Source organism: Cygnus olor, chromosome 21 (genome assembly GCF_009769625.2).
Source record: "Cygnus olor isolate bCygOlo1 chromosome 21, bCygOlo1.pri.v2, whole genome shotgun sequence".
In the NCBI taxonomy this organism is placed as follows: domain Eukaryota; kingdom Metazoa; phylum Chordata; class Aves; order Anseriformes; family Anatidae; genus Cygnus; species Cygnus olor.
The window spans coordinates 522,965-538,048 of NC_049189.1; the positions used below are offsets into that span (position 1 = coordinate 522,965).

Sequence of the window (15,084 nt, forward strand, 5' to 3'; positions counted from 1 at the left end):
GACCTTTAGGTGACATCTTATGAAGACTGAGAGCTATCCCACTTGAACTCATCCCCTGCTATAAGACTCTCACAAGATAGAGCTGTGCCCTGGTAGACTCCATCAGGTGTACCTGTGTGTAACACACAGAGCATGCTGCTGCTTTGACCTATAAACAAGACTGAGGTTTTTAAACTGGTCGCATGCTATGAGTAGATACTTCTCCTACTGGCTTTTTCTTTTTTTTTTTTTTAAAAAAAAAACACATTTGATAAGCAAAACCAGGGGTAACATTCTATCTAAATGGAATACCAAACTGAAAAGACTGTCCAGAAGACATTCCTTGTGGTAGCACTGAGCAGTGGTGAATCCTGCTTTACTGGTACAGCGATCTGTTTCCCGAGGATGAAAGCTACTCATGTAGCCCGGTTACATTTGGAGACCTAAGCAAGCGTGTAAGGAGCAGTTTCAGCATACGTTTATTTCTGGCAGGTCCCAGCATGCGATGCCAAGTAATGCCTGGCCTACTCTAGCACGTGTACAGCGCTCCACGCGGAGCAGCAGGTGCCAATGTCTACCCCCTGTGGAGAGACCTGACTTGCTATCCTTTTCAGCGAGAGATGGGTGACTCTGTGAGTCAAGCAGCACAGTCTGCAGTACTTCCAGCCTGCTAATCCTGTCCAGCTGTCTCTTCCAACGCCGCTTATCTCCAGGCACGTCCAGTCTCCTGCCCAAGATTAACATCAGACTGGTACTGGGAAGGGGCATGAGCCTCCCCTTGGATATTCAGACAAGATTACATAGTGAAAAGGAGTTGAGAGAGAAGTAGAGCCAATACATATCTTAATTTAAAAGATTGTCACTTTGGTACCAAACACAACAACGACAGACAGCTACTCGCACTCTGCTTTGCAGATGCCAGCGCTTGTGGCTGCAACACAAGCAGGAACCCAGGCTACTCCCAAGCACACGGGTAACAACTGTTGCCACAAATAGTCTTTCACTTATTTTCAGGGAGGCCAGCACGAACATTTATTTCGGTCAGAGCCCTCACTGCATTGTTCACTTACATACTCTTGAGAACAAATAACCATAAGGTACTCCACATGGGGTTAGACCTTGAGATCACCCAGAAACATAATTAAATGCAAAATCAGCTACATGTGTGCACAAGTGTCCACCTCTTCCCTCTCTCCAAAGCTAAAGTAGTTCCTTATGTGCTTCTATGGCTCATTAGAGTAATGAGGTCCATGTGGTCTGATTGACAAGGTTGTTTAAGACACCAGCTGCCTTCTCTCAGCCATTACAAATCTGGGGAAGGAAGAACGTCCACTTCACTAATTTATAATAGCTCCACTTCTAGAAACTAATGCAACCTACCCTGGCTCTAGGGTAGAGTGCAACTGCTCCTAAAGACTTTACAAAGAACCTGTCTGGCTTTCTAGATCCTTCCTGGTCTGTAAAGACAATAAGAACTTGTACAGGTAAAAATGAATCAGGCATTTTTAAGGAGTTCTTGAAGTAGTGGTTGAACTCTGCTATGTATGGCTAAGGAACTGTTTTTCTTTCTCAGTATAAGCTTTTACACCAGAAGGAGAAAAAGTACTAAACTGAATCTTAGATACCTGAAATTATGTAATTTTAACATTAGCATACAGCTTATTACAATGTGTTCCATGTAATATTACGTAATATTACTGATGCAGTTTGAATATCAATTTTCAAACATACCAGCAAGTCACAAATATTTTCATTTAACTCCTTGAGCAATCGAGTAAGAAAGAAGCCGTCTCTAAGTATGGCTGGTATCTTTCAAGCTCCCCAGCTCCCCACTCTTTTGAAAAAAATAAAATCAACGATCTTAACGCTACAAGGTGCTGACCCACAAAAGATTCTGTTCATGTATGGTACAGGATAAACTGACTCGGTCTTACTCATCCATGGGCACAAACACACAGTTACCTCCAGCAGATAAGCAGCAAGAATGTAGATGTGCTAGGCATTTTTGCAGTCTCAATCAAGAATAAATTTTAATGGTATACTGATAAAATCTGCTGCTATTCTGATTTTGTTTATTCTGTTTAAGAGGGAGGTAAAATACAAAGAAGTTCCTTAAAAAAAAATCTTCATTGTCATTTCATAGCAGATGTGGGTACGGCTTGGTTAATTGAGTTAATGTGATGATTTGGCATGCATAGTTATATGCAGAAGTAAAACTGTAAAGAATATATTCAAATACCCTGTTATGGATATTCAGCAAATTATATGTCCACAGTTGCTATGGCAAGCATCAAAAGGAAACAATTCAGACAGTTATAATAACTATAATGACAATGTTGGAACCCCATTTCTTTTGAATTGTTTGCACAAAGTTGCTCCATGATTTAGAAGCAAGGAACGCTAAGTGTCCTTACAAAAAAAATTCGTAAAAGTGTGAATAGAGATGTTTTAAAAGCCTCACGATGACAGAAATTAAATGTTTTTGCTTTTTCCTCTCTCCACCTACAGTAGCAAAAGCTGGTTTTTCCTAGGGAAAAAAAAATTAACCAAGTCAACACGTTAGCATAAATCCAATGCTACTTCACTGTATTTGAAGCACAACTGCCAGTTGGCTAATGGAAATTTATACCAGACTAAATCGAAACACAATGCCAGAGCCTAAGCCACTTTAATGGACCTTGGAGGAAAGATGCTTTTGCTGGGCAAAGCCTCATTAAGTTTTTGTAGATATTTAAGCCAGCAGTCCTAACACTAAATATTGTATTCACCTGTCTAACCAAAAACAACAGCAAAAATGCTTTTTTCCTCTACAATGGTACTGAGTCCAGGGGAAAATTAAGTGTCCAACAGGGCAATTTGCAAGGCTGGAGCCCCGTTTATTCTGGTACGACTTCAAACATCTTCAGAGGTGACTTACATGGGTGCCAACCTTGAGCATTTTGCTGCTGCCAGCAATGCCAGGGAAGAATGTCTGCCGTGCCACGTGCTGAGGCACGCTCCTGCTACAAACCCAGTTGTGTCTTCCTCTGTTGTCCTTGGAGCTTCATTTCTCCACTAGAACAGGGCAGATTCTGTTGTCACTTTGCTGCGCTACAGACGCCCTAAGCACCCTGGTAGCGCTAAGAAAGTAACTGTTTTGCTGTAATATACACTCGTAAACCAGTTAGAGGAGAAAAAAAACTAAAATATGAGCTAAATTAAGGCTTCCAACTAAGGGGATTTACCAGCAAGTCACCATAAAATTCAGATAATTTATTTTTTCAATTCTGCTGCAACTTTCTCCAGTTCTTCTGGACTAGCTATTAGAAATTATGTCTCAAAGATTAAAGAAAATGTCTATTGACCATTATATCAAATCCTAATTTTAGCCAGAAAAAAAAGAAAAGAATAATTAGGCTGTGATTTACTCTGGTAGTCAACTTACATTAACAATTTTTCCCCGTTTATGTAATTCTGGCAAAATCAAATAATATATACAATGCTCATAAATGCCGGGCTAGATTTAATAAAGACAATTTCCTACAGTATATTCAGAACATTTCTCTTTGATTTCTGTTATAATAAGACAATCAAGTTATTTAGTTTAAGGGAGAAATATGACTGTCATCCATGGTGGCTTCAGTTATAATTTTAGGGCAGTCTTCACGAAGGTGCACGGAAGCATTATTTATTTATATATGTATTTTAAAGCTATCAGCATCCTGGAACAAGCTGTATGCACTGGCTGCTACCGTTTGGGAACGTTTTTCCTGCCACATCTAAAACCCTCTCCCCTGCAAACCAGCATGGGAGCAGCTTCTTACTGCCTAAGAAGCAAGACTAAAGAGTAAATCCTACAATCAGTATAGCAACAGTATCCTGCATTTTGCTGGGACACAACTGGCAGTGAATAAACAGACTCTGGCTTGGGACTGGCCAGGAAGTGCTGCTAGACAAATGTGGCAGCGTCAGCTAATTGTTCAAACTCTTGGCTGGGATTCAGAAATCCATGCAGTAACCAATATTACTAGAGGAAAAGGACAGGACATTTTCCACAGTTCATATTTTATCTTCAACATGTACCAGATGCTGTAATCTTCAAGTTAATTCGCTATCAGATCCTAGTAGCAGCTGAAGCAAATATAATGAGAAAGTATGTTTAAGTCTAAGATCCCTAAAGGTATGTTCCTAAATTTCTGTTCCTACTTTTAAACAAATACCTTTTCCAGGATACTTAACTCCTCGGAAATTGGACTGCTGCCTGTATTAACTGAATAAAAATGGATTTAGGACCCAAACTTTAGTCACCAAGGTATGAAAACGTCAGCCTCAGGCACTGAAAACAGACAAATGAGTAATGGAAGACGACAAACAAAAGAACTGAAGAAAGAGAAAACTGATGATGGGAGCAGAGGCAGAAGGTGTTCAAAGCCACGTAGATTCAGGAACTGAAAGTCGGAGGGGAAGTCAAATTTAACCGAGTCAGTCTACTCCCAGGAAACTTCTGATGGCAGCGCTGCCCTTTGCCCAAAAAACTGTCCTGGAGTTACCAAACAAGTCTCCATTCACACACAACGCCCTTAATAATATGCTTTAACATTTGGTTAGGCCCAAAGTGCTCAGGCAGTTGGACCTGATTATCCCTGCAGATCCCTTCCAACTGAACTATTCCATTCTAACATGGAAACATCAACAGACAACAACTCAAGGTTTTCAGTTAAAAAGCATTATTGCTGAAATCTTTATCTCAAATCTTCAAGAGACTCAACCAAGACTGGGATTCTGCCATGCTGTAAATCCACAATGAGAAGGAACTTCCAATTATAATAAATGTTTATTTATGAATCGATCATTATTTATGAATAGCTAAACCAAATGGAAGCATAATTCCAGTATCACAAACTAGAATCAATTGCGATCTGCTTACAGTGGTACTATGGCAGTGCAGCTCTTCAAATTATCTCTTGGGTGCCTGTCCAGTACCTCGTTACACAAAATCTTTCTTCTCTGTCATTAGGAATATGACATAGTTCCTCTAAAGAAAAATGATTTAGTATTTTCTCATTAGTTTTACCCATAGAGCAGAGTTTTCATTCTAGATTTGACTAAATCCTGTCTTTATCATTAAAACAGTTCTTTCCAATATGACCGATGAGAGTTACAAGGAATGTGAAATGTATACAAGCAGTACTCAGAAGATGTAGAAATAACTAGTCCTTACTTAGATTGTTTCATTTGTGAGTTCTTGATTTTGCTCTGAACCACCTCCCTTGGTAGCAGAGTGAAAATTAAGATGTAAAGGACTAAAGAATGCAGAAGAACCCTATTATTCAACAACAATACAATTTGCTGCCAATTTTCAGTTGCTAAGACAGGTACGTCAATTACCTAAAGAATCCAGAGCGTTAAATACGAAGTATTTCAGCCTTGGACAGCGCGAAGGTAAAAACGAGGAACGTGAACCTGTCAGAACTGCAGAACTGTAAGCAAGGACAGAATATCCCTACACAGATTACTGTTTTTATTGAACTATAAATTGAAATAAGATCCTTATGAAGTGTCACTTTCAGCGTTAAGTGAAATGCATTATTTTTTGGCAGCAGTCTATGTTTATCTGAAGGGCTATTTGTCAGGAAATTAATGCACAGTATCTCCCAAAAATATAAGTTAGCATAACCTCATCTGAATGTTTACATGAAGTACATGAACTTTTCTTCATCCCCGCTTACTTCCATGAAAAGCCTGACATGCACGTTTTACAAGTTGCTCCAATTAACCACAACACTTTCATTCTCATTGTGCTGAAAAGACCAACACTGAGCAACACTATGGCACTACCCAAGGATTAGATACATACTGCCAGCTCACCTAGAGTAACCACAAAACGAAGCTTAAAATAACTTCCACTGATTCCTTAGAAGGGGAGACAGGTTCAAAATTAGCAAGAGCTCCTAAACAAAATGATTATGCATAAAATTACTTTTTGAACTGGTAACAGAACTATTAATATTAGAATTAGCTTTTATACTTGGAATGACATCTTTCAACTTCCATCTTTAATTAAAAGGTAGAACCCGTGACCGAGTGCTGCACAATTTAAACTTCCTGCTTTAAAAATAAGGAACTTTGGAATAATATTAAAACTAGAAGTTCATCTTTCTGTATGATAGCTAAGTGATCAAAATCAACTGAAAATACAAAAACTAAACACATCTTAGTCACGGTGATTAGTATAGTATTAACGACATTGGGTAGTCACCTGGATCACAATCCTGAAGGGCACATTTCTGAAACGGATCTGCAAGTCTCCTTATGAATTTACGTACAGCCCAAGGACTGCAGTTACTTCTGCTGCATTCAGCATTAAACCCTTACGGTTAAGGTCAAAATCTGGGGGATGGAATCATGCTCTTAACCTCAAGTGTCCACCACAACCCAAACACGGGTGTTTCACATGAACAATACAAAGGCATAACCATCAGCATGCAGTGGTTATTTGGAAATCATCTAAGCACACTGCATAAGGTGGAAGGCCTGCTGGAAGCACCAAGTACAAGACTATTAAGCCACTTTACCACCACAGACTTCAAGATGGACTGAGAAGGACGTGCTGAGCTCTCCTTCCTTTGCTGAGTCTGCAGCTGAACACTACCTGCTCTGTGCTCGAGCTCTGCCAGTGCTGTGGGCTGTGTGTCATGCAGACAAGCATCTTGTCTCTCTGATTTTAAGAACTGATGTAATTTTACCCCAACTCTTTACCTTGGTGTCAAGGCAGACAACATATTGGACTTTTTACATGACGCAAGCCCTAAAAGGCATAAAAGAAAGGTTATGCTGCTGTATAGACCAAAAGCATTTAATTAATCCCAACATGTTCAATTCTTTGGGAAAACATGGCACAGCAGAATCTGATCCTTATTGAACTAGACTCTCAGAGTCGCTGTACCTCAGTGACAGCTTTTCTTCCACAGATATTCAGAGGGGCCACATAGGTACTTCCACTAAAAATATGTTTTCTATGGGCAATGGTGATTAAGAAATGCTGAGAATACAGTTCCTCCTTCACCAACAACAGCTGGTGCGATAGCATTTCAAGAAATATGTCCAAGATCATCAGTTGGAGTTCTTAACATTTTCCTGCTTGTGCACTAATTCTACGAAAGCCCTTATTTACTAAACTATTACAAACAACTCATTAGCCACACCAATGCTGTAAAGCAAGTAGGGCATGAGGGGTAGGTATCCACCACCTACCACAGGAAAAGCTGCATTATCTGTCTGTAAAAATGCCTCATTTATTTTCTGCCAGTCAGTTACCAGCTTTTATTCTAGGAGTAGCATCTTCAGTTAGGATGAGTACGGATGGAGGCAGACAAATAACGTTGCAGATATTAATATACTCAGAGTGATCTCTCAGAATCAAAATTTCAACTTAAAATGTTTTCAGCAGTGATACAGATAGCTTCCTTGCACAAAGGGTGCTTGTATGGTTCATAGCAAGTTAGTCAAAAGTAGAAGATTGTCTATGGTTCATTTGAGGAACTAATCTCTATTAGTCAAACGTATCTAATAGTTTCTAAGAGGAAAATCCCACGCAAAAGCAAAGAACCCACACAAAAGCAAAAATCCATGGAGCCCCACTTTTTAGTAATAACTCTAGTAACAGCCACTGATATGTAAGTCCTTACTAGAAGGCACTGATGGGCCCATGGAATATTCTATTCCGAACTGAGTATTTCAAAGATGGAGGAATTCTACCTGCTCCTCCTCCAACCGTCTTGTCTTTGACATTGATGGCGAGGTCTTCAAATACAATGACTAAGAGATTTTGTCTGACAAACCACTTACAGAAGAGAAACGATACTGAACTTTGATCTTAAAGTATGAGCGAGTCACGTTCCTTTCTTGTGTGCTTGCAAGACATAGGCTAAACATTAACATAGGATTAGGCACTTGGAAAAGCTCCACCTGCATTTGAGTAAAAGAATTTGCATCAAGTGGTAAGGCAAGGCCACGCAACCCTGAACTGCTGGATGCAATTCTCTCTTAGATAAGTGCCCTCCTTTACTAGCTTGGGAGCTTTGTCTATCAGACCATGTCACCTGAATGACTAACAGCACACTAACTCCCACTGCTGTGATCTCTCTTCAACTCCAGCAAGCTAAGCGTTAGCAGGAGAGTAAGCAAAATAGAATACATATTTCCCAGTGCTCTCCTGCAATTGAAAACCTGAATGCTGACAAGACTGAGGGGGAAAAAAAAACACACAGGCTAGTCTAGGAGGCAACGGTCTATCTTCAGGGTCATATAAAATACCATGTGCTGGAAAAAAGAAGCAGCAGCAAGGAATTGGCAGCATCAGAGGCATAATGCCCGCAGAAGCGATTATTCTGATGCCAAATCTGGTCCTATCTAAGCTTTCCAGCCACTGCTGAGTTGACAGCACGTGCAGCAAGGCCGGAGCTGGCAGAGATGATGCTGAACACAGCTAGAGGCCACTAGACACCTTAAAGCAACAGTGCCAAGCATCTTCCTTGGGCTGAAGTTTAATGGCATGAATAGTGAAATTACCTGCACAGAGTGCTCTTTGTCAGAGCCACAGTGAGAACAGCGAGAAACAACTCCCCGTGCCCTGTTTTTCCCATTGCCATAGACTGCTCCCATGCAGGACTCGTGGGGGGTGCTGTGGTCCACAACCGAGCCATGCTGGATGGACTCCAGGGGCCAGGACAGTGAGCAGGAGGAAAAGGGAACAGCCAGAAATCACGGCCCTGGGGAACCAGCACAACCGTACGGACACAGCTCCTTGCCAACACCAAGCACGCTCCAGGTTTAGCAGGCTCGTGGTGAAGAGTTTCAGATCTCAGAGAGCGTAGCAGATTTACACCACAGTTTATACACACAGCCTAATAACATACCGACAGCCTTAACATACACGTGCAGAAGAAGGAAGAGCTATCAGATCTGCCAAACTATGGATTGACAACAACAGCAATTTGCCAGTTCGCATTGTAAGTATGCCTGAATTTTCAACTCTGAAGTTAAATTAAAAATTAGATCATGTATTTTAACTATATGATACCTTATGCATGTTATGACCATTTTAAAAGATAACATGTACTTCATATATTCTTTATACAGCATTTCAAACATGGGTTACATTTCCCAAACTGCATAGGACAAAATAGCACATTTTCACTAAATGAACTGAAACTGGTATTGTTCCTCCCCTGTGACACCACATTGGCTAAACATAACAAGGATTTTAGCACTTCCTGCAGCATCCAGAGCATCTCCTTATCATGACAAAAATGGGAAGTATTTTAAATAAATAGAAGGAAAAATAAACCACCATGCTGAGCCCAAATAACATTCTCGTTGACACAGCAGAAGACTTCTCAGAGAATTGCTCTGGTAGAGGTAAGTTGGTGACTGACTTTGGAGAGGGAAGAGCTGGTAAAGAATACAGGCTTTCCGCTTCCAGCTACAATCACAGCTCAAAATCCAGAGCACTATGAGTGGAAAATGGTATCTAAGTAATTCCTGCGTTTTTTATCTTCAAAGTATAAAAGGCAGGCTTTCTATCAAGCTCTACACGTTCTGAAAACAACTTCTTGCAGATGAAAGCAATGCCCTAACACCAAGCTCTGTCCCCATGCCAGGTTCTCAACACACTTGGCTGAAACGATCCAAAGGCACTGAAAGCACTGGTTTAAGCTATGCTGCTGCAGGAAACTCACTCTAATGGGAAACAACAAGGTGTCAGAGGACAACAAAAAAACATCTCCCTTGCCAGACACCCGGTGTGCATATGGAATTATTGGATTTTTCAAAAGATTTCCTAGCAATACGAAGCTTGAAGAAATAATATCTGACGCTGTCAAAACTGCACTAAAGATCTTCAAGAAAGGCTGTGTGTGATGTTCAAAAGCCTTAATCCTGCGCTGCACAATGCTCTGTGACAGGCCATGTCTTGACTGGAAACAGCTTAAACACACAAAAATTACAAGTGGCACCAACACAAACTATAGCAAATTCCTCCTTGATTTTTATTTTGAAGAAATTTCCAGCAGAATAGGTCTGTTATTTATATATCAAGCATTCACACGTCATTCTGCTGCTTGTACTTTGAAGATCTTCTGCTTGCCACAGAAATGCCCTTCTGTCCCATGTACTTGCTGCCAGGAAGAGCTGAGAGGCAGGGGACAACAAACATAATTGCTACAAACCTGGAATGTTTTCAATGAAAATGTTTGCATTTGACTTTTTGAGGGATTCGAGTCAGTCTTCCGCAAACAAGAATGAAAATATCTCAGGGAGAGCTACGCTACTAACGAGGATTTTCTTGCTTCCTGTCAGCTGTTTCAGCCATTTCTGCTGCCATTAGATGAATGTAACCAAGGCCTTTCTACTGCACGTCTCTGTGCAGGTGTGATTAAAGCTGCTTCTTACTTCCCAAAGTTCCTAAGTGGACTACCACGCCTCAGTCACAGAGAGTGTTCCTCAGAATGAAAGAACCAATAAGTGATTCCCTCCGGCATCTCAACAGCATTAACACAAAATGCAGTAAAATACATGAGAGAAACAGAAAGTTATTTAGTCCTCATGGAGGCAACTTGTTTGCAATGCATTTTGAACATTTTACCTGTATGTATCTGCCCAGGCTTAAGTCATAAGCTGGTACAGCCAATCCCTGCACTCAACTGCCACGTTAGGAAAACAGCACTAATGGATGCAAATTAACTGGTTGAGTTCATCTCATTTCTTTGTTCTTACCATAAAATATTGCAGCAGACAACCTAGGATGATTGCTAGACTAATTTTGTAGCGTCAGCTGCAGGTCAGGGTGAGACAGGTGCTGGATCTGCAAGCGCGTGCATGCAGGGACACATACGCAAGTGTGACAGAGGCTTGTCGGTACAGAACAACGCAGCTTTGGGGAAGGCCTGAGCATATAAAAAGTAGGTCAGGAGTGAGAGGTGTCACTAAGACTTTATGCAAAACCGAGGAAGAGGAGAGAATTCAGAAAATTCAGTTACAATTTGAAGGGATGTGTCATTGCCTCGTGGGGGAAGGTAACACATGGCTCCAAAATGCACTCAATTAGCTGTTCCTTTTACCTTTTTGTTCTACCCAGCATTTCTTCAAGAGCACTGTCATCTCTGGCTTTGGCATCCTACTCATCATCTACGAATTCATGTTGCCGTTTCCTTCCTGAAAGGAAAAAGTCCCATCGTCAGTCATTTGCTACACACAGGAAAGGACAAATTTGACAGTGTTTTTGCCACTGTTTGAGTTTAAAGATCACTGGTCCTTGAGCAGATAGTACTGCAAGTTACGTTCTCAGCTACAGTGCCATTCATTCAAAATTCTTTGATCAGTCTGTGTTGACTCTAGAAACTTACCCCAAATTTACCTGTAAGCAGCTGAAAAGCAGCATCTCAGACCTGCCTGGAAGGAAGGAACAGGGCAATGACTCACCCAGAGTAAAAAAAAAAAAAAAACTCCCAGAAACAAGAGAAACTGGTGCCAAGCAAATGTCTTTATTTTATAATATTCTGAAAGTGTTAATTTATATGAAACAGAAGCAATACAACACTGAGAAAACACACTTATTGTTAGGAAAGTCTCCATTTCAAATCACACGAGCCAAATTAAAAATAAAACTAAACACAAGTGTACAAAGAGGAGACAAAAAAATCAATTTTCTCAAAGAGATAACATGAGGGACTCCCTCAGGGGTTGGCAAATTCTGGAAGAGAGAAAGAGATTATATTTTATGGGAAGAGATTCAATAACCATTCTTTTCCCATAAAGCTAGTGATGGAGGATTGTCACTGCTCCATAGACACACTGTGCACATTTCAGGACAACAGCAACAGAAAATCAATAGCATCTTTTATACGTGAAAAGACATTATCTCTATGGACTCCTAATACTAACAAATGGGACCAAAGCAGACCTTTACTAAAATTTAGTAGTCGCCATTAATCTAACTGATAAGAGCGAGGTACAATGCCAGTCTAGATCTTCAAACGTTTTGTATATTTTGTGTGTGATTTTTGTTTTGTGTTTTTTTTTTTTAAAGAAATAACTCTGAATGAAGCTTCACCCTTCACTGAAGTCAAAGAGCCCCCAGATCACACTACATTAAAAGTCTAACAATGTTGAACCCTGCCTCTGTTACACGAAATCCCCACTGGCATACATTTCCTCTCCGGCTGATGGCTGTAATCAGTAGGAGCTTTATCAGGTGGTAATTTGACAGCTTTGACAAACTCAGCTCAATTTATGGCATCTTCTAGATTTCCCCTCCACCGACCTAAGATAGAACTGAAGTTAATATTAGCAAAACCACTTTGTGTGGGGGCAATGATGACTACATGATTCTTGTTACTAAGAAAACCTGCTAACCAAGGCCTCCTCACCTGCGCTCGTCACTCTTACAAGAGAGAGGAAGATGGTTCCCCACCCAGCCCACCAACTTAGATAAAACATTCACTAGATAGAAGGTCACCATTTGTATCTCTTGCTCTAAAGCAGCAGAAGTGAGTCAGTTCTCCTGGAAGACCCCGATCCTTGTAGCAAAGTCATGAGCATCCCAGAGAAACTTGTGTGGATGTTTCCCTTAGCTTAAAAAAAAATTTAGCTCCAATAACAATTTCCCATACAGGCACATTCAAGGTTCACTGCCCTCTTTTTCTCCATGCAGGACTGCTCATTGGTGTCCAAGCTCAGAAACATGGGGACTTCAAACACCCTTCAAACACTTGCACATGGACCACACAAGTCCTCGTGAAGGACCTTCCCGAAGACCTTTTTGAGCGCCTGACTTTACCACTACTTACCCAGAACAAACACCTAACCCTGGCTTACGACCTTAAGCTAAGAACAGCAATGCTCAGCATCATACCTTTCTAGGTACAGGCTCAATCTCTTCTGAACAAAGTGCACACCTTATAGGCAGAAAATAAACTATCTAGGATATTAAAGCTTGGAGGGGGTGGATAACAATGAGCGTTCCTTTAATTTGAATGGTCTGATCTAAAAAGGAACCAAAGCAATTATGTCTGAGGGAGGAAGGTACCAATAGATTGTGACCTTTGGAAAATGCAAGAACCGTATCAAGAAACTAGTAAGGCTACTCACGATTTACAAAAGGAACATGCTAAACACACTGGAGCAGAAGCCACAGCATCACATATCTGATAGCACACAGGCTTGCTAAATCCAGGATCCGATTTCTGGGATCTGCTGCTCTCATCAGAAAGACTGCATCCCACATGGCACCACAACGCCTTCTTATGCGTGTCAGGAACCTACAAGTAGCACCATGGGCAAGGGAAACACAGCACCCTGAGCCAGAACTTGGCACAAATAAGTACTTATTTTTTCTGCAAAATTGCTTTTTTGCAATAGAAGTAACTTTTCCTCTGCTGCAATTCAAGGTTTTAAAGAGCCTATCCACATGCTTAGAAAGCACAGTTCATATTTAGCTCGCTAAGTCATCTTTCTCTCTCCCTATATGTCCCTGCCAAGACGTGACTCTGTGGCACTTCCCAAATAATTCTCCTGAATCATCGTGATGCATGCCAAAACAGTGGCCAGAGCTGGCAACGAGCGGCTGGTCTTTTAGGAAAATGTTAGATCAATCTGGTAAGGGCAAGTCTCCCAGTAACTTTGCCACTAACATCCCTAAGGACTGCACAACTCCCAGATCACGTTAGAAAAGAGCGTAGCTATGACAGGACCAAAATCCATGGGAAAGAGGATGTTGCATAGCGATTTACATCCTCAGAACTCGAGTCTTCTTTGTATTTTTGCATAATAGACTCAACTTCTAAACCAAGTGGAAAAAAAGAATTACCAGGTGGGTTCATTCAGGAAAAGCATGCTGCCAGGTGATTCCCCTGCAGAACCGAGCGTTTCAACGTGGTCTTCTGAGAAAGTGAGCTTTGCAGACCTTGTTCTAAAGCGCTGTGTCTCAGCTACCGTGAGCGCTGAGGAACTTCTGTAACGCGATCAATGCTCCTTGCTAACTACCTAGCTCAGAAGAACTTGTTAAATATCTGAGCAGAACTTTGAAATGGGAAAACAGTTTTAGCTTCATGCTAGCCTGTACTGGTGGTAATAAGAGGCCTTCCAAAAGCTCCTCGAGCAGGGAAGGGCTCTAGAGTCGCTCCAGGATCACACAAGCATCAAATACAGCCGTGGGCAGCACCCCACCAAGAGCAGCAAAGGTCCCACGCTTTTTCCCGGCACCCCATCACGGCGGAGACGCCAACAAACGCCAACGCTGCCCACGGCGATGCCGTACAAGGAGGCGCGGCGTACGGGACCCCCAGAAGCCCTGCCCAAGGCAGCGCTCTGTCCCCGGGCTCGGGGGTCGCTGCCCCCTTCCACCTCGCTGCCGGTAACACCGCGCGGGTGCCCCCGGCGGCTGGCCCGGCACCGAAGCCCTCGGCTCCCGGGAGGGCGGCGCGGCGCGGCACGGCACGGGGCTCGCCCCGCCGCTGCCCGCCGCCAGCCGTGGCAGCCCCGCGGGCCCGAGAGGAGCCGCCGCGGACCGGCACCGAGACAGCGGCGGGGAGAGCTGCCGGCTGCCGCCCCCCCCAGCGCCGGCGCTGCGCAGCCGCCTCCCACCTCTCGCTCCCCTCAGCGCCCCGGGCGAGCGGCGGACCCGGCCCCACGGCGCGGCGCTGCTCGGACACCGGCCGGCCCCGCGCGCCGCGGACGGACGGGATGAGGCGCCGGGGCCGCCGAGCCACCCGCGGGGGGGCGAAGGCGGCGGGGGAGCGGCCCCGCGGCGGTCTCACAGCCGCCGGCCGTCGGGGACCGCGGTCCCGGGAGCGGGCCGACAGCGGCAGCGCCGCGCGGGCACGGGGCCGGCTGCCGAGGGGAGCGGGCCCGGCCCGCGGCACCGGGGGGACGGAGCGAGCGCGGGGGGCGACGCCTCACGGGCAGGGCAGCGCCGCCTGCCCCGCGCGGCCGGGACCGGGGCCGGGGCCAAGACCAGCCCGCGCCGCGCCGAGCACTCACCGCGGAGCCCTCGCCCGCCGCCGCCCGCCGCGCCTCACGGCTCCCCGGGGCGGGGCCTGGCCGCGCCTGCGCACTCGGCCCGGCCGC

At 43.5% G+C, this 15,084-nt stretch overlaps 1 protein-coding gene across 5 annotated transcripts in view; it reads right to left on the bottom strand.

Annotated features, from left to right (window-relative positions):
* CAMTA1 (calmodulin binding transcription activator 1) overlaps positions 1–15,076 on the bottom strand; it is a 375,445-nt gene extending 360,369 nt beyond the window's left edge. For all 5 annotated transcript variants that reach the window (XM_040533948.1, XM_040533944.1, XM_040533945.1 and 2 more), the window contains exons 1-2: positions 14,998–15,076; positions 11,079–11,172 (exon numbers count right to left, since the gene is read on the bottom strand). In XM_040533948.1, the coding sequence (XP_040389882.1) occupies positions 11,079–11,145 (67 nt within the window). In that variant the 5' untranslated portion in view covers positions 11,146–11,172; positions 14,998–15,076. The remainder of the gene's footprint in view (positions 1–11,078; positions 11,173–14,997) is intronic.
* Between the last annotated feature and the right edge of the window lie 8 nt (positions 15,077–15,084).